The 26,310-nt window shown below is 36.5% G+C and overlaps 1 protein-coding gene and 1 long non-coding RNA gene across 9 annotated transcripts in view; one reads left to right on the forward strand and one right to left on the reverse strand.

The window, feature by feature from the left end:
- SYT16 (synaptotagmin 16) overlaps positions 1-26,310 on the forward strand; it is a 318,945-nt gene that overhangs the window by 280,492 nt on the left and 12,143 nt on the right. For 4 of the 8 annotated variants that reach the window (XR_010130767.1, XR_010130764.1, XR_010130765.1 and 1 more), the window contains 4 exons: positions 9,475-9,788; positions 21,830-21,906; positions 23,434-23,538; positions 25,205-25,285. Coding sequence is in view for 3 of the 8 variants with exons in the window: in XM_055361139.2 (XP_055217114.2) it covers positions 9,475-9,788 (314 nt within the window). In the remaining 5 variants the exon portion in view is untranslated. Of the gene's footprint in view, positions 1-9,474; positions 21,632-21,829; positions 21,907-23,433; positions 23,539-25,204; positions 25,286-26,310 lie in introns of those variants that run through there. The other 4 variants (XM_055361139.2, XM_055361137.2, XR_010130766.1 and 1 more) reach the window with 3 other exon arrangements.
- On the reverse strand, positions 12,198-26,305 carry LOC129526544 (uncharacterized). The gene is made up of 4 exons (XR_008671218.2): positions 26,250-26,305; positions 23,678-23,965; positions 13,916-14,020; positions 12,198-12,869 (listed from the first exon to the last, which is right to left on the reverse strand). It is a non-coding gene; the product is annotated as an uncharacterized lncRNA (long non-coding RNA).

Here is a 26,310-nt window from a genome sequence, read left to right on the forward strand (position 1 = left end):
CTTACATGGTGGCATACAAGAGAGAACTTGTGCAGGGAAACTCCCCTTTATAAAACCATCAGATCTCATGAGATTTATTCACTATCATGAGAACAGCACGGAAAGACCCACCCCCATGATTCAGTTACCTCCCACCGGGTCCCTCCCACAACATGTGGGAAGTATGGGAGCCACAATTCAAGATGAGATTTGGCTGGGGACATAGTCAAACCATATCACATGGTATGTCAATTATATTGCAATAAAGATGTTAAAAAACCCAGTTACCTACAGAGGAATCACAGTAAGACTGAGGACAGACTTTTTAACAACATTAATGGAAACCAGAGGACAATGGGAAAAGAATATCAAAGTATTGGGAGAAAAATACTCAGCTTAACATTTTGTTCCCTGAGTGAAGGAAAAATAAAGATATTTTCCACAAAGTTTGACAGAGTTTTTCATTAGGAAAAAGCGACTAAATGATGCAATTGAGAAAGAAAGCAATTGAAATTAGAAGGAAGTAATGAGAAGCAAGAAGGAAGAATGAACAAATAAATTGGTTAACATGTAAGTAAATATAGGCCTGCATGGATTGCATAAAGCAAGAACAGGAGTGGTAGGAAAAATGACTACTATTGGGGGTACTACCACAAAATGGTAATAAAATTCTAGGCAGAAATTACATAAATATGGGAACGGGAGAGTGACTCCAAATGATTTTTGACAAGGCTGCCGAGACCATTCAAAGGAAAAAGGATAGTCTATTCAACCAATGGTGCTAGAAAAAGTGGATCTCAACCTGCAAAAGCATGAAGTTGGATCCTTACCTAATACCATATATAAAAATGAACTCAAAATGGATGAAAGACCTAAATATAACACCTAAAACTATAAAACTCTTTGAAGAAAACATAGGGCAAAAACTTTATGACCTTGGATTTGGCAGTGATTTCTTGGATATGACAACAAATGCATAGGCAACAAAATTAAAAATAGACAACTGGACTTCATGTAAGTTCAAAAATTTTGTGCATCAAAAGATAATAGAGTAAATAGACCACCCATAGAATGGGAGAAAATATTTGCAAATTATATATCTGATAACAAACTAATATCCAGAATATATAGAGAACTCCTAAAACTCAGCAACAAAACAATGTGAGTTTAAAACTGGATTAAAGACTTGAGTAGACATTCCTCCAAAGTTGATATATAAATGGCCAATAGAAATATGAAAAAATGCTCAAAATCAATCATCAGGAAAATGCAAATCAAAACTACAGTGAGATACCACCTCATACCCATTAGGATGGCTACTATAACACACACACACACACACACACACACACACACACTAACAAGTGTTAATGAGAATGTGGAGAAATTGGAGCCCTTGTCCATTACTGGTAGGAATGTAAAATGGTACAGCTCCTGTGTGAAACAGTATGACAGTTCCTGAAAAGATGAAAAATAGAATCACCATATAACCCAGCAAATCCATTTGTGGGTATGTACTCCAAGGAATTGAAAGCAGGGTCTTGAGAAATTTGTACACCCATGTTCATAGCAACATTATTCACTATAGCTAAAATGTGGAAGCAGCCTAAGTGTCCATTGAGGGATTAATGTATGAGCAAAATGTGGTATATACATATAAGGAATACTATTCAACCTTAAAAAGGAAAAAAATTCTGACATATGCTGCAGTATGGATGAATCTTGAGGACATTATGTTAAATGAAATAAGCCAGTCACAAAAAGACAAACACTGTATGATTCCACTTATAAGAGGTATTTAGAGTAGAAAAAAAAATCATAAAAGCCAGTAGAATGGTGGTTGCCAGGGGGTGGAGGAGAGGGAAATGGGGAGTTATCATTTAATGGATATGGAGTTTCAGTTTTTACAAGATGAAAAGAGTTCTGGAGATGGATGGTGGTGATTTTGTACAACATTATGAATCTAATACCACTGAAATGTACACTTAAATGTGTTAAAATGGTAAATTTTGTTGTGTGTATTTTAACACAATTTTTTAAAATTGAAAAAAATACACTGGAGAGAGATCAGAGGATATTGCAAAACCAGGTTATGAGTAAGAAATATGACAGCTGGATGTTTAGACTGATGTTGCTTCAAGGAAAAGAAATACTAGTATTAAAATGAAGAGATTAGCAGGCTGTATGTATGTGGGAGCAGGGAGTTTATGGGAAATCTCTGTACCTTCTGCTCAATTTTGTTAAGAAACTAAAACAGTTCTAAAAAATTAAGTCTATTTAAAAAATTAAGAGATTTAAAAATAGAAGAGAGTAGAGATTTTGATTAATTTTAGACATTAAACCAAGTGAACATATTAAAATTTTAATCTTTTAAACCAATAGAGGGAATAAATGAGAATAAAGCAAATGTAACCAATTCAATAGAAAGCAGAGAAAATACTTTTTAAAGTTTAGAAAAATGCATGATAAATAGAAAGCACAAACCAAACAGTAAATATAAATCAAAATATATCAGTAGTCATAATAAATATAAAGAGACAAAAATTGCTATGTAAAAGATATTAGATTAAGGTCTCTCTCTTTTTCCCAGTCCCTCCCTGCCCCTCTTCCTCACACTGCCTCATACTATAAACACACTACAGTTTATACTGGGTCCACCTAGCTTTATAATATATAAGGAAGGAAGCCATTAATGACCAATGAATTGGGCTTAGCTCAGGAATGCAAGAATGATTTGATATTAGGAAAATCTTCTAGTGTAATTCACCATATTAACTGGCTTATGAGAAAGCCTTATGATAATCTCAGCAGATGCAAATAGAAGCTTTTGATTAAAAAATAAAATTTTTGAAAAAATTATGATTATCTCAATAGATGCAAAAAGTTGCTTTTGGCAGAATGCACTCTTCATTACTGACAAAAATCTTAGCAGATGTGTAATAGAAGATGTGTTAATATAGACTGGGCTATGATGTAATGATTAAACCCTGCTGACTCAGGGGCTTCACACAGCAAAAGCTTATTTCTCCTTTGCATTACAGTCCAAAGTAGTTATATGACTCTTCTCTAAGCTGTAACTCAGACATACAGGCACTCCCCGTTTACTGAGGTGATGATATTCAAAATGTGACCTCTATTGTTGGCATGGAAAGGGAAGAGACAGCATGGGAGATTTCTTGCTTGGGTGGGAGTGGTTGAATATAACCATGATTGAAGGTGACATTTATCACTTCTCATATTCCATTTTTCAGAACTCGGTCACATGGCTCAGATAATTCAATTCTGGTGTAAAGACCACACTGTTAATTTGATATTTGACCTGAATTAAATGTCACATTATTCACCTGAGAAAGTTTACTGGGCCTTTGTGGCTCAAAGCCTTTTAAAATCTCTTTCTTCAGAGATCCGGAATCAATCAACTCTTCCAGCCAGGGCTGAATTTCTGTATTTTCTCTTTTTTCTTGCATACTGGTCAGTTCTTTCCCAAGCTTAACTTTTCCCCTCTTCCCCCTAAATGCTGCCAGTAGTACTGAATACATACTTCTAACATTCCATTTTTCAATTTCTTTTTTTAGAGCAACAAACTCATTAGGCACATGTTCTTTATTCTAAGTTATAGCAGGTGGAAGTTTTACCATCTCATAATATGGATTATGGATCTTCACTCTTATATCCTCTGATATTAGTTTATTCATTACCTGATACCCAACTTCTAGACCAATCCCCAATCTTATTTTATTTTTATGATAGCAGCATTCCAGTTCAGGTTAGCAATTACTGTATCAGTCACATATTTTCAGGAAAATAGCAAATATTCTAGGTATGTTTGATCAGAAGTTATTATGGGATTTAAACATTGGAAGACAAGGTAGTAAAGATCAGGAAGACTGTTTTCAGGAAGTTCAGGAGTATAAGGCATTACAGGAGAGATGCCAATAGGCTCTGAACTGTTTGCACACAGGACAGGTGATTTTTTTATAGGGATCTTTGATCAATATGGGCAAAATTTTTCCATTCTCATCTAGTGATCACTATGGGCAAAAATTTTCCATTGTCATCTTCTAATGCCTACACATGCCTGCAACCAGTTCTAGAGTACTGGGGCTCTCTCTCCTTCCACTTTCCTGTCTCTTGCCATAGCTTTCTTTAGTGGAACCTTACTGATAAGAGACTAGGGGAATGTCATTTTAAGGGTTTATATCTTTCACCCAGGAAAGATCTTAGAATGGTGGATATTGTAGTAAATATCAATAACTAATAATGTGGCACAGAAAGAAACTTGCTCAACTTGACAGTGGATATTTTAAGGAAATCTATACCAATTCTTAATCCTCAAATCCCTTTATAGTCAAGAGCAAAATAAGGATTCCCACCAGTAGTTTTGTTTAATATTAGACTGGAAGCTTGAGGCAGTTCAGTATAATAAGAAAAATAAATAAACATTTAAAGAATGAAAGGAAGAAATGAAGCTGCCATTCATTATTTGTAGAAAATCTTATTATCAACATTAAAAATAAATGAAAATCTATAAAGTAATATTTCTTATATAAAATCAGTTGTGTTATAATACATCAGCAACAATCAGAAAGTGGAGCTTTAAAATGTTACTATTTATAATAGGAACAAAATATCTAAGATACCAAAAAATAATAAAAGATGAATATGAAAATTATAGAAAAACAACAGAACTTTATGAAAGACACAAACAGAAACTATATACACACACAAGCACACACATATCTATATATACTATGTTCATTAGCAAGAATATTCCATATTGTAAAAACAACAATTTTTTTTCCAAATTATATGTCCAGTACAATACCAACCAGAATCCCAAGTGTTTCTTAGTATTTTTGTTTTAGTTTTTTTTTTTATCTTGTTTTGTTTTTTACAGAGCTTGGCAAACTCATTCTAAAATTCATATGCAAGAGCCAATTAAACCAAGCAAGAGAGTAGAATAACTAAAATAGCTTTTAAAAAGATGGTAGAGGGATTATCCCTAGCAGATATCAAGACATGTTATAAAATGATTATAATAAATATTGTCAGACTTAGGGAAGACACTGAAGCTTGGAAACTTGATATTTGACAGACATGGTATTACAAATTAGTGGGGAGATAATAGATTATTTAATGAATAATCCGTCCTATGTAGAAAATTTAGATCCCTACCTTACACCACATGCAAAGCTCAATTACAGCTGTATTAAAGATCAAATGTGAAAAACAAGATCTTAAGATTCAGAAGATAATATGGGAGACTATTGAGTTTGGGTAGGGTTTCTTTTAAAAAGCATCAACTTAAAAGAAGACACCAATAAACCTGACTCCACAAAAATTTAAAACATACTGCAAATGACTATAAATGAAGCTGAAAGGCAGGTAGAAGGTAGTAGCAATTAATACAACTGGCAAAGATTTTGTGTCTAGAATTTGTAAAGAGCACAGTCATTCACTTCTAGGTATATCCTAGAGAAATTTTTGAATATTGATATAATGCAAAATAGAGAAAAACGTTCAGTGCAATCTTTTTAATTTTTGGTAATTATAAGCAATTAAATGTTCATTAACAGAATGAAAAAATGAATTATAATTTATTAATACATTGGAACGTTACACACAGAAGATAAAATAAATGAATCACATACATGTATACATAGAGATAATATAAAAAATTAATGGTAAATTAAGTTTTAGAAAGACATACACTACAATGTTAAATTTTCTAATGTGCAAAATTCTATTAAATATATTTTGGACACCTGTATTTACATATTGAAAGTTTAAATACATATATGGAAATGATAAACTGGAAATGATAAACTCCAAATCCAACATAGTGATTACCTTTGTTGAGAAAAGAAGTTGGACAGGATCCCAAAGAGGGAGACTAAAGGATCTTCAGTTGCAATGTTTTATTTCTTAAAAATCAATGAAAAGGCAGAAACATTAGTAGCACATGTGACAAATTCTAAATATCCTGTCAATTTGTGTGATTTTTTAAATTTTCATATGTGTTTAAAATTGTTTATACATATTAATAAATTAAAAGGGAAAGTTAAATGGCCAAATTCCTTTCCCTTACCCTGTATCCCAGAGATTCATAGTTCCTCTGACCCCTAGGCCAAGGCTCAGCTCAGCAATTCGTAGAAAATTATGCTGCAAATGGGTAGGTATTTTGTGGGGGCTGTTTAACTACTGGGTACCATGTTGTTTCTTTGGAAAAATGCCTTCTGAGTTCCAAATGACATACTTTTGTGCCATAATAATTTGGAGATTATGTACTATTATAAATATTGTAGTACAAGTGGCATGTTCCTTTAGCAAGAAAAAGGGAAGTGACTAGTAAAACAGTTGACAGGGCTGTCAAGGGATTATGACCCATTCAGTGTTTTGCTAATGGTTCTGAGTTACTAAAGATACTATAAAGCTTTCTGAATCACCACCAGAAAAGAAAATATTGCTCAGCATTGTTTTGTAGCCACTATTACCAGTTTCCAAAGATTAAAACGCAGCTTATTTAAATGGCATATTTACTTAGCTAGAGTCTTTCTCCATTCATTCTGACTGGTGTTCATCAGAGTAAGTCACGGAACCCCAAAAGACCCCGGTCATGCTCCCCAACTATTCCATAGAAGCAGAATTTCCTGGGCACAGCCTCTGCTCTGAAAGTTAAGAAGTAGGTGCATTATTAGTGTTAATAGAAGTTTCCCTTTTGAACTAGAACAATGAACATTTTCCTTCCTTTTGTCTGGTGTCTTCAGACTGGATTGCTTTTAAGATTATTATTATTTCTCTGCGTTATACACATACAATCCAACTTCAGTGATAGTAATTTGGTAGTAAGTGGCCTTTCTCATAATTAGAAAATAATCTTATGGCAGGATAAAGCTTGAAATTGCTCTCTTTGTGAAATGAGCATGCTTTTGTTTGCAAGATTAACTCAATTCCCACTGCTATACCTGGCAGCACAATTGCCCAATCAGTTTGGTGACTGGATTGAACTTTTTCTACAGGAATCATGTAGCTATGCAGCTTCAGAAATACAAATCCACTACCTCATTGTTGGTTTTCTGACAGCTTTTTCTGTAGAATAGTTTGAAGAGAAGAGAGCCCTGTTTCTGAGACAGAAAAGTGTTTTCACACCTGAAGTGTAATTTCACACCTTGTGTTTCTCAGCAGATAAGTGCATAAAATAACACATCAAACTGGAATAGAAAAAGATCAACATAGAAAGAAAACTGCAGGTTGTAATTTGTTTCCTATCTTACAATGCTTTTGGAGAGAACAGTAAATTACAGAGATCTGCGTTTACGCTTTAAAAAGTTTGACTGGTCGTTAGGTGGGAAAATGAGCAGTAAACACTAATCAGCTTGCTGCCTGCATTGAACAGAATGTACAGAATGATTGAATTTGGGAAACACCCTAACATTCTGAGTTTTAAGGAGAATAATGTGTGCATGTTAGTAGTAAAAATTGCAGATAAAGATCAAGACATTTATAAATTGATTTTAATAAAAATGTGATTGAGGAGATAATTATTTTATGATGGTTCCATTCAGGAATTTTAGCAAAAGGAGATCATGTTGGTAAAATTTGAATGCTTTCTTTCCTTTCTATAATGATGCTAGTCACTGTTTTCTGGCACTCTAGTGGAGGGGTTCTACAATGAGGAGGTTTAGCTTCATTGCACAAGTTTGAAAACTTGAGACCGAAAGAAAAAGTTGAGCTTCCTGACTAGACATGAACATTCATTACAAAATATTTATTGAGGGTCTAGCACATGGTAGTCACGAGCTAAGCATCAGGGGTTCAATGGTTAATAAGGCAATCCCTCTCTTTACCATTGGAAAACTGCATCTTTGCAGACAAATAGGCAGCGATAATACTGGTGATAAGTGCTGAGACAGGCTAAAACTAGGTTTTAGTGGAGAGTATAAGAGGGTTATCTGAACTGGTGGGAGTGAGAGAAAAAGGTCAGAAAGGTCAGCAAATATTCCCAGATAAAGTGATATCCAAATTGAACTTAATGAACAAAAGTCATATGAGGCTGAGTATTAGTCGGGATGTCAGAGCATGGGGAGCATGTACAGATGAGACAGGGAAAAAGAACACATTGGGTTGGAGGAGGGGAGGAAGTTCAATGTAGTAGAATGCAGTGTATAATGGCAGCAGTGGTAAGCAATGAGACTAGAAGATAGGGCCAAAGAAGAGAGTCTATACCAAGAAATTGAGCTTTTATCTTGAGACTAGTGGGAAGTATTGAAGACTTTGTTTGTGTTTATTAGTGAGAGTGACATGGCCAGATTTGTATTTCACAGAGATTGCTCTGGCAGTCCCCTGACTGGAAGGTCAGTGAGGAAACGTGAGGTAATATAGGTGAGAAATGCTGGCAACCTGAGCTTGCAGTGTACATAGAGTTCAGAGGCACTGGGGATGGAAAGAAGTGGGTAGATTTGGGAGCTGTTTGAGAGTTAGAATCAACAGAATGTGGCAACTGATTGGGTGGACTGGGAATGAGGAAGGCAGTCTTGTGAAAAATGAGGTCCTGATTTCTGACTTGGATAATTTGGTGAATGATGCTGCTATTCACAGGGATAGGGAACACTGGAACAGCAAATGTTTAGAGTTGGGGGCATATTGAGTGTAAGATTTCAAGAGAAGAAGTGTAGTATTCAGCTGGATCTCGAGTTTGGGAGAGAAGTTGAGGCCAGACCTATGGACTTGGTAGATGTCATTGAAACTATGGGAGTGGATGAGATGGTCCAAAGGATATGTAGATGCCTGGACAACACAGGGAGACCCTATTTCTACAAAAAGTTAAAAAATTAGCTGGGCATGATGGTGCATGCCTGTGGTTCCAGCTACTCAGGAGGCTGATGGGGTAGGATCGCTTTGGGCCCAGAAGTCAAGGCTTTAGTGAGCTGTGATCATGCCACTGCACCCCAGCCTGGGCAACGGAGCAAGACCTTGTCTGTCTGTCTGTCTGTCTGTCTGTCTCTCTCACTCACACACACACGCACACACACATACACAGACATATGAATATGTAGAGAGTGAGAAAAGAATTCTCCAATTCAGGCATAAAATAGCAATTTGACTATGAAAAAAATCATGTAGAGCAAAATGTGTATATTTATCTTGTTACATAAATAAATGTAGATGAAGAACTGTGCCTGCCCACAAGCACCATTGCACGTATGCCTGTGCACGAATGTATACACCCTGTGCATGTAGAAGTACTAATGAACATCAGCAATGTGTGCTGGATAGTGAGCCACATGAAACATTAGGTATTCAAGGTAATAATTCCCTTCCTTAATAATTCATGCAAGATGTGTTGCCCAACAGCAAGAACCAGGCTTAAGGATACTGATCAGTATGTTGAAAGGAGAAATTTGTAGCCCATATAAATGTTACAGCTAGTCTAGCCAAACAGAGAGCACTAATGTTTCTTATCATCCCCACCCCACCCTTTTTTTTTTGTCTTAGATACATATGGAAAACTCTTTCTCCTCAATTCTGTGGGTCAAGAGATGTCCCGTTGCAAGACGTCCATTCGGCGTGGTCAGCCCAATCCTGTCTATAAGGAGACCTTTGTTTTCCAGGTGGCCCTCTTTCAGCTGTCTGATGTCACGTTGATGATTTCCGTTTATAACAGGCGTACTATGAAGCGTAAAGAGATGATTGGCTGGATTGCCCTGGGCCAGAACAGCAGTGGAGAGGAGGAACAAGATCACTGGGAGGAGATGAAGGAAACCAAAGGCCAGCAGATCTGCAGATGGCACACTTTACTGGAATCCTAGGTTTGCTAACCTGCATTTGTGTGCTGTGTCCACCTTGGTTACCTGTGTTGCTGTCTACTGACACCAAGTGTCCTGGCAAGGGTTTCAGGGTTTCAAAAACAGATTCCACTAACCCCTAGGACATTGTGAGTGGGAGTTTTGGGTTTCTCAATGGTTTGATTTGGATTTAAATATTGTAATTTTAAAAACACACATACACAGTGAAGTGTCTGTATGGAAAATATTATACCACAATTAAGACCACTGATGAGTTAATTTGTGCCAATAGATCATTGAGTTTTAGTTCAGGGTATGGGGTGAAGCTTCTTCTGCTGTCTCTGTTTGCTTGAAGAGTAACCTGAGATTGCAAGGGAGCTGTTAATTGTTACTATTTGCAACCATTTAGGTGGATGAATCAGAATTTTCTTAATATGGTACAAAAAACTCCAAAATATAGATATGAATCAGATGCTGAGCCTCATAAAAGAATCAAACTCTAATCCATAAACTCTTATTTCACATTTTTCTCTTTATCAAAGAAACCTATTTACCTAACGAGTAAATATTATAAACTTGCACTTTTAAAATAAATTTGTATTAATTAAATACCTCTTTTATCTTATATTTTGTGGTTTCTATGAGATTTGGTTAGATGAATCATTTTGAAGCAAGAAAAGAGTTCAGAAACTACTGTTTTAAGACAACTTGTCTCCTTTTGAATATGTAAGATTTCAAACTTGTAACTTTCAAGGTTTTTATGCTGTCTTTCTCACCCAATAAGTTCTTACAGAATAAGAAAACAAAAAACAAGACTACTTCAGTCATAGATTTATTGATTTTTCTGATTCTGGTGTTCTTTTGGATTATCCTTTTTCTATGTTCAATTATATATACTCATATATGAATATTTTGAATGTACTGCATGTAAACCATGCTCTTTTTAAACTGAGTATTTTCCATCACTAGAGCATAGTAAATTGTACACAGTGAGTCCTTAATAAATATTGATTTGATTGACTCTTCAAAGTGAACTTGTTATAACACCTGTGAATGGAGAAATATTTTCAGCTTGTGTGGAATGACATTAAGTTTTTCTTTGAGCATTTGAAGTGCCTATAACAGTCATTTTTTATGGCATTTGCAGCAACATATATTAGTCACTACTTGCAATCTGGGCATGTGCCATTCAGAACACTGATCTTGTATGGTTATGAGCATGGGATTTTACTTATGACTTAATTTTACATATTTATGCAGTGCATGTTTACTTTCCTTATTCATAGGTCTGGGCCCTTAATTTCAATTACTTTAAATTGGCATTAATAAAAAAATAGGGAAAGAATGTATGTACATTTAATCCCTGCGCTCAATGTGCAGCTCTTCTGAGCAATTGCTCAGTCACCTATTTTTAGTTTCTGTGTTTCATTGTGGACTTTTTCCTGTCTGTGGGAAGAGTGATAGCTAGTGATGGCTGTATACAGTTAAAAACACATAACTCCTCCTCAGCTCCACGTTTTGACAGATTGTAAGCGTAGGCTGTAACACTTGAAGAACATATTTATTCCTTACAGTGTGTAATGGTTATCCTGACAAGACCAGACTAGGGCACAGGATAACTCTACTATGCTTTCAGGGTTCAGTCTTTGAATGAAATGATTTCATATGGAAGAATGAGAATTTGCCAAATAAATTAATACCTTAATTACTTTTCAGGTCATGGGAGTTTCATATATATGGCTGCTCAGTTATTAGGAATATGTAATAAAACCATGTTCCTCTGGGTTTTTACTCTACCTTTCTTTGGGAGATCTCAGAGTGCTTTTCCAGCATTATATCCATTAACTGCTGAGTGGTCTTTGCAGCGTGGCTAAGTCATTGAGTAGAACTGAGTGCGATTGATTAAGTAGCAGCACAAAGAAGTGGCTTTTCACATCTCTTACTCTTTATGCCTTGTGTTTAAAGGGAAGTAGAACAGCCTCGCTATGCTTTCCTTTATGCAGTAACATAATAGCAGCATTCATTTTAAAATTTACATTTGAAAAAAATCTGTATATATTGTACAGACAGCCCTGAATTTTTCCCTCTCATATTTTCCTGCTGCTGCATCCTTGTTTCTTGGTACCCAATAATCACCTATACTTCATTTTCTGTTCCCAAGACCCACCCATTTTTAAGGTTTTCGGCTGGTGTAGTGAAGATATTTGTGTGCTTGATCTGCCTTCCAATGGTCTGTTTATGATACAGTTTACAGGAATGCGCACCATTTTAAAGGAAGGAATGCCTGAAAACATTTTTTATTTTTATGATTTTACTATGTTGGTGCTACTCACCAAATAGGATGCATGTACATCTTGAATATACAGCAACATTCACCCTCAGCTGATTGTATAAATTTAAATGCTGAAGACAAGATATATAACAATATGTGGCTGATTTTTTTTACCTTTATTTGAAATTCTAGTTTAGTAAGATCTTTTGATTTTGTGCACTTAAACTCCCTTATTTTCTTGGCAAAGTCTAGACACAAATGCATTTAACATGTTTTTCACTTGAGCTTTTACATTTGGTTTTCAGAAGAGTTATGAAAGATAATTAGTTGGTTCTGCAGTAAAAAACTGCTTTTGCCTATTTCTTCCAGCTAATGATTAATATCTCATAGGGAGATTTGACATTGAAGCAGCACTGGTTTTTGTTGCTTGAGTAGGTCTTTCAGCGATTTTGCCTGAAGAGCATGCTTTTAAAATAATATCGTTAGGAGTAAATGATGCACTGTGTTTATGGAAATCTGCTTTATAGTGTGCCTTCTTTTAGGGTGTGAGTTTACACTGAATTGAGAAATCCTGATTTCACCAATTACGGTGGTGGCTGTTGTACTCTCTACTCCCCTCTGACTATTGTTGAATTTTTAAATGGACCATTCACCAGGCAACCGAACACCTGCTCTCCGTTCCCTCTCCTTCACTGGCTCCCAGTGTGATGCACAGTTGTTTTGGACTCTGTTTTTGCTGATGCTGCATAACTGTTGGAGGTGGGGGTGTCTTGCCTTCCCTAACATAAGAAGAATTTGTAATGTCTTTGGATGTATTATACTCGGCATTCCACCTGCATGAAATCAGGGAAAGAATCATCACCATGTTTGTGAGAGGGAAAAGAGTATGGCATTACATAGTCATTCACTTTAGGCACTATTAATTCTGACATCCTTCATTGAAAATTAACTGACATCAAATGTCAATATTCTCCATAGTCCTAGGTGCCAGTGAGCCTGAAACACAGCTTCTGCCTTTTCAATGTGTAGATTTCATGATATTTTACAAATTATTGTTACCTCTTGTGCAGTCACTGTGCTTTAGATGACCTTATCTGAGAATCAAAATTATTTTCTTTCCAGATGAAGTACTATTTAAGTAGAAACTAGCATTAGGTTAAATCAAAGTGCTTCTCTGATAGCCACCGATTTGATTTAATTGATGATTCGGTGTGGACACCACTGTGGGTTTCCAAAAAAACTGGTTATCCTTTTGCAGCAGAGGACTTAGTATTTTAAAAACAGAAAAGTAAGTAGGAAAGGATTATTTGTAAATGTCATAAAACCAGATGGAGGCATATTCTTTACTGATAAAGAAACAGGACTAGAACATGCATGTGGTATCTCCTTTTACTTTTGAGGAAACTGTGGTTAAAGAACATTCTATTCTATTTGATCTAAGAGCAAAGCAAATGATGGATAATCCTGAAATGGTAAAAGTATTTTTGTCTTAAAAATTATTCATTTGGGCAAAGTCATTTACAACAAAATAAAAAGTCATACAGCATACCTATGGAAGAATTAAAGAATAAATAAATGTGCTGGATACATTTAGCATCCTCCAGTGAGTTGTATGTAAGGAGAGTAAACTAATAAACCAAAATACATATCAGATCAACTAGCTATCACTTTTCTAAAACTTGTAGAATTCTGAAAAATATTTAAAGATGGGAGAAACAAAACTGTCCTAAGACAATGAGATTGGCATAGCACAGTGAAGTTGGCACAAACTGTGATCCTGGCCTGGGTTTACATGAAACTCTGCTGTGTGGCCTTAAGAAAATTACTTAGCCAGCCTGTATCCTGGTTTCTTCAACTGGAAAATGGAAATAATACCTACCTCATTAGGTGTCTTAAAAGATATCAGTGAAATCACAGATGTAATGTGCCTAGCGTAGAGCCGGGCATGTAGTTAGCATTCCGTAGTTCCTCCTTACAGTCATGCCTGAAAAAGAAAATATTTAAGATGTATCTTCTCTTTCTAGCAAATGTTATTATAACACTAGAGAAAAACAAAAACCAACGTTCAGATACTGTAACAAGGATAGGCTCATGAAGCCAGGCTGGATTTGTAAATAAAGGAGGCTTCATCAGGACAGCCTAATCAGAGATAAGCCTGGTATGTGGAGGAAATTGAGCCTTAATAGAGTCCAACTGTGGTAGAACCAAGTCTTTGCATTTATCCCCTTAGTTTGGAGGGAGTACAAATCCTTGATGGTTTGTGTGTACCTCTTGATCGATCACAAACAAGGCCTCTCCTTGTCTCCAGTTCTCTTATTCATAAATGGACAAGGCATCTTGTCGCCTTTATCAAAAGAGTTGGTGACAATGGCAGTTTGACTACATATTTCAACTGTGATCCAAAAAAGTAAAATAAATGATGTGATACTATACTGAGACTCTTCTAAAAATGGATAACACTTTCTTTAAAACCTGCATTATATATCCATTTTATATCCTGATAGCCAAACATTTTAAAATACTCTAATAACACAGCTCTCAAAATGTATCTGTTTGACTGGAATGTCCTATTCAGAACAAATTATCACTGTTTCCCTTATGAGATCATAATGAAAGAAATTCAGTTGATACTGCTTTTTAAAATGGGTTTTAAGAGTGGCTTGTTGATATAATAGCGTGTCCACTTGTTCTCAAGTGATTCAAACCTTGAGTAAAAAGGAGAGTTTCTGGAGAATTTAGAAGAATCTTTGTTGACATTTAATCTAGAGAAGTCTTCAGGAGCAAACCACTTCAAGTTCAGTGTAACCAGGTGCCATGAGTCAGTCATGTGCTACTTGTGGTTTTAAACGAAACATGATTCTGGGATGAGAAGTGCGAGGCTACACTCCTAATATAATCAAATTGCCAAAGCACTGTTTTGAGTCCTCGGTATCCCAATTAAGGAGAAACATGAAGACAATGGAGAATCACTTAGCTTAGGGCTTTTAGTAGGGAATAATTAAACATGTAGGGAAGGTGAAGGAGTTAGATGGGAGGTAAGAAGGCTGAGGAGATTTCTAGTAACAGTGATCCAAAAGTTCTAACCAGCGGGATGGTGTACACTTTCTCTTCTTGACCACATGGATAGATTTCAGAGCATCCCTCTAAATCAAGTCTGGAGAATTATGTGAAGGTTGTTTCTCATTAATTCAAAATGTATTCATTGTCTAGTACTATGCTATCCTGGGCTGGCACAGAACTTAAAATCTCTTTGGAGTGCTGTGAGTGCACATTGAAGCAGTTGGTCATCGTTATACAATGATGCTTACCAATATACAACTGTTAAGTTAGTCTAACTATGTGCCGTAAACAGTAGAGTTCCTTGTTACTAGTATTGGAAGGTGAAACATTGGCTGAATTTATTGGGGCAAGCGTCTGGGAAGCCTTGGACTGGCAGTGAGTCTTGGTTGTGTTATATGGGAAATTGGTGGGGATGGGGGTGTCATAGAATCATCATCTTTGGAAGTTTTTTAAAATAGAAAAATGTACTTGAAGTCTTCGTTCTGCTAAAGAAGAATGAGAGGACACCCATGAATATACCCTTTATAAAGTTCCTTCTAATATTTAGGTGTAACGTTAAAAAAGAATCAACAATAACACTCCAGGCCTGTCTTCTTCCACTTTGGACATTTTTTCCACATTGATTTTTCTCTGCATCATAGAAAGTTTTCTCTGAAGAGTTCCTATTTGGGTTTTGTTTAGGGCTTTGGGGATGCCTGCAGGCTCAGGGGGAGTTTCCTCTCCTATGGTGCTTTGACTGTTTTTGTTTCCCTTGGGTCACAAAACCGTATCCTAGACACACAGACAATAATCACCTTATTTATATCCACTGTGGAACCTGTGAAACAGCTCGAGGCTTTACAGAACAAGCTCATAGGCAGTCATGGAGATCTGAGGCCTTTCTTGGAATGAAGCCGCTAACTTGCTAACTGCTTTCCATTGCTCACTAATGCTGCCTTAAGGTTTCTTCATGGGAATTTTTACTTCATGCCTTTGAGTGACAGTGTTACCAGTTTTACTTTGAGGATGATGAGAAGGCTGACTTCCTATTGTATTGCCATATTTATGCATTATTTTTGTTTACGTCATTTCCCCCTTGAAGTATCTAGTTGCTGGGGTTTTGTTTGTTTTATACAAAATTTATTCATTCAAAAAGATCTTTATAGGTTGGGCATGGTGGCTCACACCTGTAATCCCAGAACTTTGGGAGGCCGAGGTGGGAGAACAGCTTGCGTCCAGGATTTCTAGACCAGCCTGGGCAACACAGTGAAATCTTGTCTCTACAAAATACCAAACATTCGCTGGGTATGGTGGTGTGCGCCTATAGTCCCAGCTCCTCAGGAGGCTGACGTGGGAGGATTGCTTGAACCTGTGAGGTCAAGGCTGCAATGAGCCGGGATCATGCCACTGCATTCAGCCTGGGTAGCAGAGTGAGACTCTGTCTCAAAAAAACCAAAAAACAAGACCTTTTTAAGTGTAAATGTTCCAGACTCAGGGTTAGGGGTTGGAGAATGGCAGATGGATAAAATAGTTTGTTCAACAATATTTTTTTGTTGTTTCTAAATATTCTTTTTAAAAACTAGAGTCTGATAAGAAATCTAGGTAAAAAGATCTTTTATTAACCTTTAATTTTTGGCTTAATGTATTTCTGTAATTGTCTCTTTCCCCCTTTGAAAGGCAGAAGATTTAGGGAAGGTGAAAGTTATTACCCTATATCTAATTAAGAAATAGATACACTTGTTTGTCAGTCTATGCTTTCATTCAAAATAAATGGATATGTTTTGTATCTGGGGGAGGAAATGCATCATTCCATTCCAGCAGTGAAAATAATTATAGCATCAAATAGGATATTTAGTATTCTTGACTTTTATAATTAAATACTGAATGCCCTTTGCAAGACAGTAAGTTAGATCCTGGAATGCTAGGTCTGTACAAACTTGACACATTTCTTACAAGCTCTGTGTTTTAATAGTCAAAGGCATTGCTACCCTTTGCTTTTTGAAAGAGTGAACTGGTAACAGTAGCCGCCAGAGAAAGAGGTGACAATCTAAACAAAGAGCCCTGCTTACCTTTCTGTGACTAAAACTAGTCTTAAAAACTGAATACATTTGGGGCATCCTTAAGAAATAGGTAAAGGTCAACATTGGGAGTGTCCCTACCTTGGCAGATAGACCAATACTTTTTTCCTAGACTCAACCCATTTTTAAAGCAGGAGTTTTTCCAATGGATTTATTGTTTATAATTCTACTAAACATGTCTTAGTCCATGCAAATTAACTCAAAATCTTTAGTGGCCTGAAAATTCTGACTGAAAGCAAGTTTTTCGTGTTGCCCAGTTGATAGTCCATAATAAAAAATGTACGTATCTTGTTTAAAAAAAGACCTTGATGTTTGAGAAGAAATATCGGAAGTCTGCCAGTAAAAACTCTGATTAAGTGAGGAACATGTACATTAAAAGATATTTTCATGTAAGTTATTTTAAGATAGTTGCATTCTAGGACCATGTTTCTTTTTTGAGAGTGTTTCTTTGTCAAGTTCCTTATAGCCAATGCCTTGACCAAAGCTTACTAATTTTGCCACATTTCCTTGTGGGTTATGATAATCTTTATTAATTCACAACTCTACCAAATTACAATACAGTCTTTTATTATGCCACCATATGAATGCAGCTGCAAATTCAATTTTGTGAAATACAAAGTCCTTTCCAGAATTTTAAAACTTAATTTCAGTATAGATTTTAAGTTTGTGAATATGAAATCAGTATTTGTATACCTTATTATGACAGAGGTTTCTGTTACAATATTTTCTGTTATAGTGTTGGGATAGGATTTGACCTGTATTTTCAGGTTAAAGCTGGTCTTTGAGATCTACTTTTTAAGAAATTAATAAATTTTATTTTTTAGAGTTTTAGGTTCACAGCAAAATTGATCCTAAAATATGGAGTTCTCACATACTCCAAACACAACCTTCTTCCCCGTGAACATTTTGAACACCACAGTGCTATATTTGTTACAACTGATGAACCTTCATTGACATATCATTATCACCCAAAGTGCATAGTTCATATTAAGGTTCACTCTTGGTGTTGTGTATTTTATGGATTTTGACCAATGCACAATGACGTGTGTCCACTATTGTAGTATCATACAGAAGATTTTCACTGCCCTAAAAATCCTCTGTGCTCTGCCTATTCGTTCCTCCCTCCCACCTAAGCCCTGGCATCCACTGGTCCTTGTACTGTCCCCAGAGTTTTGCCTTTTCCAGAATGTCATACAGTATGTAGCCTTTTCAGATTGGCTTTTTTTTTCACTTAGGGATAGTAATTTAAGTTTTCATGTCTTTTTATGGCTTGATAGTTCATTTATTTTAAGTGCTGAATAATATTTCATTGTCTGGTTGTATCACCATTTATGACCTATTTGCTCTTATTTCTAGTTCCAGTTGCTATGGCAAATTTTATTAAAGTGCGTGCTCTCAGGAAAAGCTTCATATATTTTATGTGATCCATCAAATAAAATGTAGCAACTTCCAGTCTAGAATAAATTTCACCTATATGATATTGAGCTTGTTTTACATTGGGGGAGGAGATTTATGAAAAATATAATAATTTCATAATTTATATTACCCTATCTATGAGTTTTTCCCTCCATTGGAATCTAAACAGAAAGTTCTGAAGGTTATGAAGATGTGATCCCAAATTTAGTGACTCTGTAGTGTCTTTTGTTGAGCAATGAGTTAAATACCTGTCGATAAAAAGTGTTAATTATGTTATTACTGATTCATGATAGAAAATCACCTTCTGTCGCTAGTTTATATGACTTTACATTTACCACTCCTGCCAAGAGAAAGGAAGCTTTGTGATTGTGCCCCGTCATAGTTAATTGTACAAATCAATTAAAAATGGTATGTAAGCATCTGGCTCACACAGCAGCTCTGAATTCTGAATGAAAAGATAACCCATGCTAATGTATAGGTTGCATGAACAAGTAGATGGGTGTTGGAAAGAAAACACTGATAGTCACTCTGGGTGAAAGGGGAGGCCTGGCCAATGATTCGTATCTGAGAAACATTTTGAGATTATTTGTATGTCTTCTGACTGCCCTTTGCTTTGTAGCTACAGCAACTTGCAGAACCTGGCATTATTGCAGAGATGAAGGTATAGTTGTGTAAAGAATATTGGATTAAAGTTGATGAGGCCTGTGTTCTGATATCAAATCTTCCACTAATGAGCTCTAAAATGAATATCAAGTCACAATTTCTTCAAGCCTTCATTGTTGCATCTATCAGATGGGAATAGTAATACTCATTTTACCTATTTTTACCAGGTGGTTGTAGGAACAGGATTCATTCATTCCTTCATTAATATAATGAACACTTTGAGACCCCACTATATAACAGGGCCATAAATATGACAAGGTGATAGATGGAAAGACATTTTGCAGAATTTTTGAAGACTTGCAGTGTTTTTGAAGACTACAGGATAGTTTGTGATTTTTATATTAAGGTCATATCAACTCTTTATGTCAATATATCAAAGTAATTGACACTTTTAGAGCTCTGCCAATCAGTGGGCCATATTCATAGAATGTCAGTAATCTGTCTGAATACAAGTTATAGTTGGTCTTTAGCTGTTCTGTCTCTGAGGAGCTAGAAATAAAATATTAGGTTCTAATTTTTTTTTTGTTCAAACACTGATCATATAACAAACTGCAAATCCATGTTTTCAGCAGGTTCGCCAAACTTTGAGTTGAATGTAGACCTTTCTTTAGAACAACCTAACTTTGAGTACAGGCAAAGTATTAAATGGAATAGCTTTTCCTCCCCTACAAAGTGGATTTGAATACAGTCCTTAGAAAAATTCTTCCCCTGCCAAAAAAGGTCCTTCAATCTACTTTACTATTTTTCTTTTGAAGAATCAAACTTGACCATCTCTCCCCTCCCAAGTGACTTTCCTCACTCATATAATCATTTTCTTCATAAATGCCCTTTTATTATCCCACAGAAAAAGTAAAGATTTAAAAAATCATTTTTAAGGTACATCCAAGATTTCATAGCAATATTTTATTTGTGTTCACAGTGCAAGATAAATCTGACTTTCTCAATATTTTTGGTCTTCATATGGCATCTGAAACAGTTGTTCACATTCACACATTTATGTTTCACCATATGCATACTGTGTACAGCTCTGTTGTTCTAAAATATTTTATTGGTTTTCCTTTATATCTCAACTTTTGATGGGTGTCCTTGAAGAACTTTCATGAAAAAAATGTAAATGTGAATGATTCATTCATTTTGAACATATGTAACTATTTTAGGAGATTTTCAGGAGATTTTACCCTACATGGAGTACACTGTTCTTAGCAGGGAATATGCTTTATATTACTATTCTACTCACAGCTGGATGCTGCAGATGTATTAACATTGTAAACATGTACTTTTTCTATTCTATGCTTACTTTAATACATTATTTATATGTACTAGACTGTGCTGAGTTTTGGTGGTTGTCAAAGGCAGTCAGTAATTTTATAAATTTCACTTTTGTGGATAGTTAAGTATAACATGGTTTAGTATAAAATCTGGTCTTCCTCTAGATTTCTAAGTCACTAGAAGAATTTCTTGGCAAATTGATTGTTCGAGGCCAGTTTTGTTAGTTGTAAGGTGGAAGCCACCCCAATCCTCTCCCAGTGTTTCATAGGCATTTTCAGACCTGGATGCTATTATAGTTCCTCCTCTAGGTTTCCAGTAGAGAATTCGTATGTGGTCCAGAGGTTCAAGAGAGAGAGAGAAAAAATTTCTCCTCAGAAGAATTGAACCCTTACTTTAGAAACTCCTGACAATCTTCAGAACATTCCATGTGGGTGTCCTTGTGTTTCTCATAGTATGACTTATTGATTCATGGTGTCTCTTATTAAAGAAGCATGAATGTATCACTAGCTGTTACCAGAACAAACAGCTGTAGAATGTAATGACCCATCCTATTTCTAAATTTACTTCTATCAGTGGATAATTTGTGTATAGGAAAAGGTGTGGAAATTTTTTAATTGTTAAAAACTGGAATACCTTTCTACCTTTTGTAGTCTTTAAGATTTCATAATGATGGTTTTAATGTATTACTATCTTACTATTATGTATTGTGTTTAAACAAGACCAATCAGTGAAATATTGAATGTCAATACTTTTTGTTAGAAATGCCCTCTGAAAATGTTAGAAAATGTAAAACTTTACCTGTGACAAGGAATAAATTCATGATTAGAAGAATTATACTGTTTTTCTTGTGCAAATAATACTTAAGGCAGATGTTCAGTCTCACAGTGATGTTGGAAAGCATATTTTATGCAGTCTAAACACTATTTCTGTATTAGATATTTAAATGCATGAGGATAAATTCTAATTGCTTTTTGTTTAAAACAGAAACATAGAAGAAGCATTAGCCCCAGTTTGTATAAAATGTCTGCTGCAACTGAATTCATGATAGTTCATGAAAACTGAAAATCATTCCAATTTTGTAAAACTGCTGCTACTGGTTTTATCAATAAAGTTTTAGCAGATGGCTTATATGTACATGTGTGAAAATTTTTTATGTTAAAAAAAGATACAGTTTTGCAGCATCAACATGCAAATTTTATGGGCCTGAATGATACTGCTTATTTTAGTATATACAAAAACCATTAACTTCAAAACCATACCAACTGCAGACATATATTTTAGAACTATAAGCATTACATGTATGATCCATACAGTTTATTTGGTTTCAGGGTGCTGTAGGCTTTTATGGTGAACACATATACAAATCAACATATACCAGTTCAAATGCTGACTTGAAGAACATCAGGTAAGGAGCTATATAAATGTAAGGATCACCTGAATTAATTAAATTGCATCTAAAGGGGATTCTGAGAAGGCAAACTGCAAAGTGTAGGTGTTCATGTACAAAAGTGTATGTAATTCCTCATTAGAGAAGCTCTTGTCCAGAACACTTTCCCCTATATGAATACCCAGTTATCAAAAGTTTACAAGGCTCAGATGCAACAAGCTAGAAGTAGAGGGAGCTGAGTTATTATATTCAGACACCTACATAGCACTCAAAACATGGCTGACTTCCCCCAAACAGAAAAGCATAGAGAAATACAATTCTATAGATGTTTCAGTGACAATTTTTAACAATTTTACAATTCTGTATTAGTTGAGGTAATGTTACCTGTTGTAATAACCCAAAATGTCAGTTGACTCACATAAGAAAGGTTTATTTCTCCCTAATCTGGGATGTTTTTGGCCATTCAGTTTTCTTTCTAGCAGTATCTCAGGGATTGAGGCTCCTTTTGTGATTTGGCCATTCAGAGTCCTTATGGACTTTGAAGGAATGTATTGCCATGCAAATGGAGGGAGAAAAGCCATGAGGGTCAAATGATGTGTTTTAGGGGACAGGCTTAGAGGTGCTGCTCTTCACTTCTGCCCAAACTCCGTTGGCCAGAACTAGTCCAATGGGTCCACCTATATTTAAGAAGGCTGGGAATTGTAGTTTATTTATATGTCCGAGAAAATGAAACAGTATTGGTAAGACTCTTGTTAAGTCAGTTAAGTTATGGCATACTTACATTTTTTAAAAAATTATTTGAAATGTTGTGGTACTGGTGATTATTTATGAAAAGCTTATTGGTTGCTTAAGTTCTTTCTAACCCATGACAGCACTAGAACACTATGGGCTGATTAAGGGTTCTACTTCTACTTTTACATTCATAGTCACCTTAGACCATTTCAACACTTGAAGGAGCGTTGTTGCAAATAAAGACTATTTGAGTTCACATTTCCAAAGCCACAGGGCAAAGAGTTTTGAGCTAGTAGGCTGAGCAAGATTGACCATTTCTACGTGTGTATGTGCACTAGTAGGTACATACATATATGGCATACTGAAAACATTAAAGCAAATATATGAGCAAAAGAAGAATAATGCAGAAGAAACATTTTTCCATATATGAATCTTAGAGTATGTCATCTGGAGAGCTTAAACTTGGCAAATGATTGCTATCTTGTGGCATTGCTTCAACACAGGCTTACCCAAGCTGAAATGTTAAAATAAGTGAGACAGCCATCTATGACTCTGGTTCTTTGGTTCTTTTTTTTTTTTTTTGTCTTTTGTAGTAATTAAAAAATTGTGCTGTGTAGCATTTTATTGATAAGTCAAATAAGTCAAATCACATTATATGTATTGTAAGCTTCATAGTCTCCTTAACAGTTTCTCTGGGGTTGCTCCAGAAAGATTCAGAAATATGGCTCAAGGGGAAGCTTGGGTGACATTTCACAGTGCTGATAAATTTTAATGTGCATTCCACTACATAATAAAACATCTGATTCTTTTCAGCAAACAGATAAGAAGTAGGAGACAGGATTGGCATTATATCTATGGTCATGTCGAGGAGGGACAAGATTGAGTGGTGAGAAGATTAGAATTTGGATAAATTCTAAGGTAGGTAGTATGGAATTTTAATATGTATTTTAAAATCCAAAATTGTTTAGTGAAAGATTCTAATCTTACAGGGAGAATTGCAGAATTTATCCAATTATATATGCAGACATAAATAACACAGTCAAGATTAAAATCATACCTGTTTTCTAATTCCAGTTATGCCATCAAGGAATCCTGTGATCTTGGATTACCTTGACCTTTCTTTCGTGTCTTCCAACATCTGTTATATCTTGAGGTAGTCCCAGAGGAGGAGGGGACTTGGCAATTATTTGTTGATTTAAACTGATAATAGTAAAGATTTCCTAGTCCATTCAGATAAAGTATAACACTAGACATACCATCCATACTGGTCAAATTACCTAGCTGCTCCCAAATACATTTTTTTTCTCCATAAGATATAGCGTGTTGTTATGGAGGCTGCTTTTACCTGAGGTAGAGGAGTATTTTAAGGAAAAATGAAACTGTTCATCTCGGAGGACTCACAACCACTTTAGAGGGTGTGGAAAGATGAGAATTAGGAAAATATATAAATGACTTTAGGTGAGTATTTCCCAATGCTATTAAAATGCAGGTAGTGACCTTTATAAGATGTTTTGAAAAGGGGAAAAAAAAGTCACTTTATAAACACAATGTCTCATTAAGGGAAGAAAACTATTTTCTGTATAACAGGCTTTCCCCCAGCTCCCCTCTTCTGCTTGAGTAACTGTAAAGACAGCAACTAGTGGCTGCCTTCAAGGTTAGTGTAAGTTCATGAACTGATAGCTGCGTAGCTAAGGTGAAAACAGGGACCTCAAACCAGGCAGGGTGGATTCATCTATTCCCAGGCGTTCTTGGTTACCTTTGATGTACCAGGCACTGTGTGCTAGACAGTGGGGACACGGTGTTAACCAGGTGAACTAGCTTAAAATCTGGTGTGATGAATATTGTGAAATAGGATTGGTAGGGTGAATTGGGAACATAATTAGGGGGCTAATGTAGTCGGTGGGAGGCTGTCAGGGGAAGCTGCTATGAGGAAGTGGTATTTAACCTGAGACGTGAAAGCTGAGTAGGAGTAAGCCAGGTAAAAGGGAGGCACATTAAGAAAGAAGAAACAGCATGTACAAAATACCTTAGGCAAGTGAGACCCTTCCCTATTCAAGGAAACTGAAAAAAGTCCAGCGTGACTGGACCTTAAAGAGCAAGGAGGAGAGTGTTTTGAGATGAGCTGGACAAGAAGACAAGGCTCATTGAGATATCAGCTGCATCTTGCCCTTATTCCAACTAAGAAGGAAGCAGCAGTGGTGTACTTCTGGCTAGGACCATCTCCTGGATGTGAAGTGTACCTGTCTCAAAGCCCCCTGTCATACCCGATAGCTGAAACTTTATCATCAGATCTTCAACCCACTGTGGCTTATTATTACTTCTTCAGACAGTTCGATTTTAGGTTACCAGCTTTTTAAATCTTAGGGCTAACAAACTGTTAGCTTTGCCACAGGCTTTCAGTAGGTGCTGAGAGAGCAAGCAGGGGGCCCTGAGAGTGGTGGGGCCGCTGGTGTAGCCCCTTCAGCCTCACAGAGTGCCAGCCACCAGAGGAATCAACATAACACTGCACAGCAGCCCTGCCCTGGCTCCAAAGACAGCAACTTTTCTTTCTAATTGATTCCCAGTCGTGTTCTCTTCCTTCCAGGCCCTGGCATGACTCTACAGGGAACCAGGGAAGTGATGTGTCTCTTCTTCAGTGCGATTCTCTCTCCGAAGATAGCTTTGGGTAACATTTCTCTAGTAGATTTTTCATCTTCCCTTCTTTAATTTGGCTTACTGGCTACCCAAATTGCCCACTTTGATGTTCTAATCATCCCCCATCCCCAAGAAAACAGCCCTATTTAACAACAACAACAAAAGCAATGTAAAACATGAAAACATAGCTTGAGATATGAGAAATTATGCAATCATTTGGGGAAATTTATACTAATGTGTACATGTACACTGAAGTGTACTAAAGTGCTAAAACTTGCACACCTCTAGTCTCCTTTGTGAAAAATACCTTTGCTTTTGTGCATTTTCATGTTAAAGAAGTTTACATGTTGGCCTGAGGTTTTAATTAGCTGTTGGACCAAAATGAGGACTTTCTAATTGTCTGAAGGACGTGTTTTAGAGCACAAGAACTTTTTTTTTTTTTTTTTTTAATCTGAGGCCCCCTGCTAGTAGGCAGCCACAGACAACGCCAAAAGGAATTAGACTCTGGGCTGATTTTTATGGATTAGTTAATATATCCCTCCTCAGAATCTATCAAGTGCTCAAACCTGCAGACACAAACACGAACACACTAGGGAGGAGAGTCCCAGAAGGCGGAAGATCCCGTACTGCTCATCCCCAAACGCCTCACCCCGGGTCACACCCACGAACTCATCCGGTTCTCCCTTCTCAGGGTCCTACTCCAAGGCGAAGAGTATCCCAGAGGAAGGGTCAGGGTCCAAAAAAAAAAAAAAACAAAAAAAAAAAAAACAAAAAAACACTGAGCCAAACCCCGCTGCTTCCTCAGCCGCTGAAAGTGCCGCCCCACCCCTCTCCCCAAACCCGACCTCCGTAGGGGACACCGAGCCAAGGCCTGCAGCGAGTGACCTGCCCGGGGAGGCGCGGGACCGCTCACCTACCCGGGCCCGCGAATCTCGCCCAGCCCCAGCCTCCCAGCCCACTCTGCCGGCCCCAACTTAGGCGAGCGCAGTCGGGACCTTTCTGTCGGGGCTCTTTGTTCGCCGCCCCTCGGCGTTCCAGCTCTCAACCTTGCTCCCA

Source organism: Gorilla gorilla, chromosome 15 (genome assembly GCF_029281585.2).
Source record: "Gorilla gorilla gorilla isolate KB3781 chromosome 15, NHGRI_mGorGor1-v2.1_pri, whole genome shotgun sequence".
NCBI classification, from domain to species: domain Eukaryota; kingdom Metazoa; phylum Chordata; class Mammalia; order Primates; family Hominidae; genus Gorilla; species Gorilla gorilla.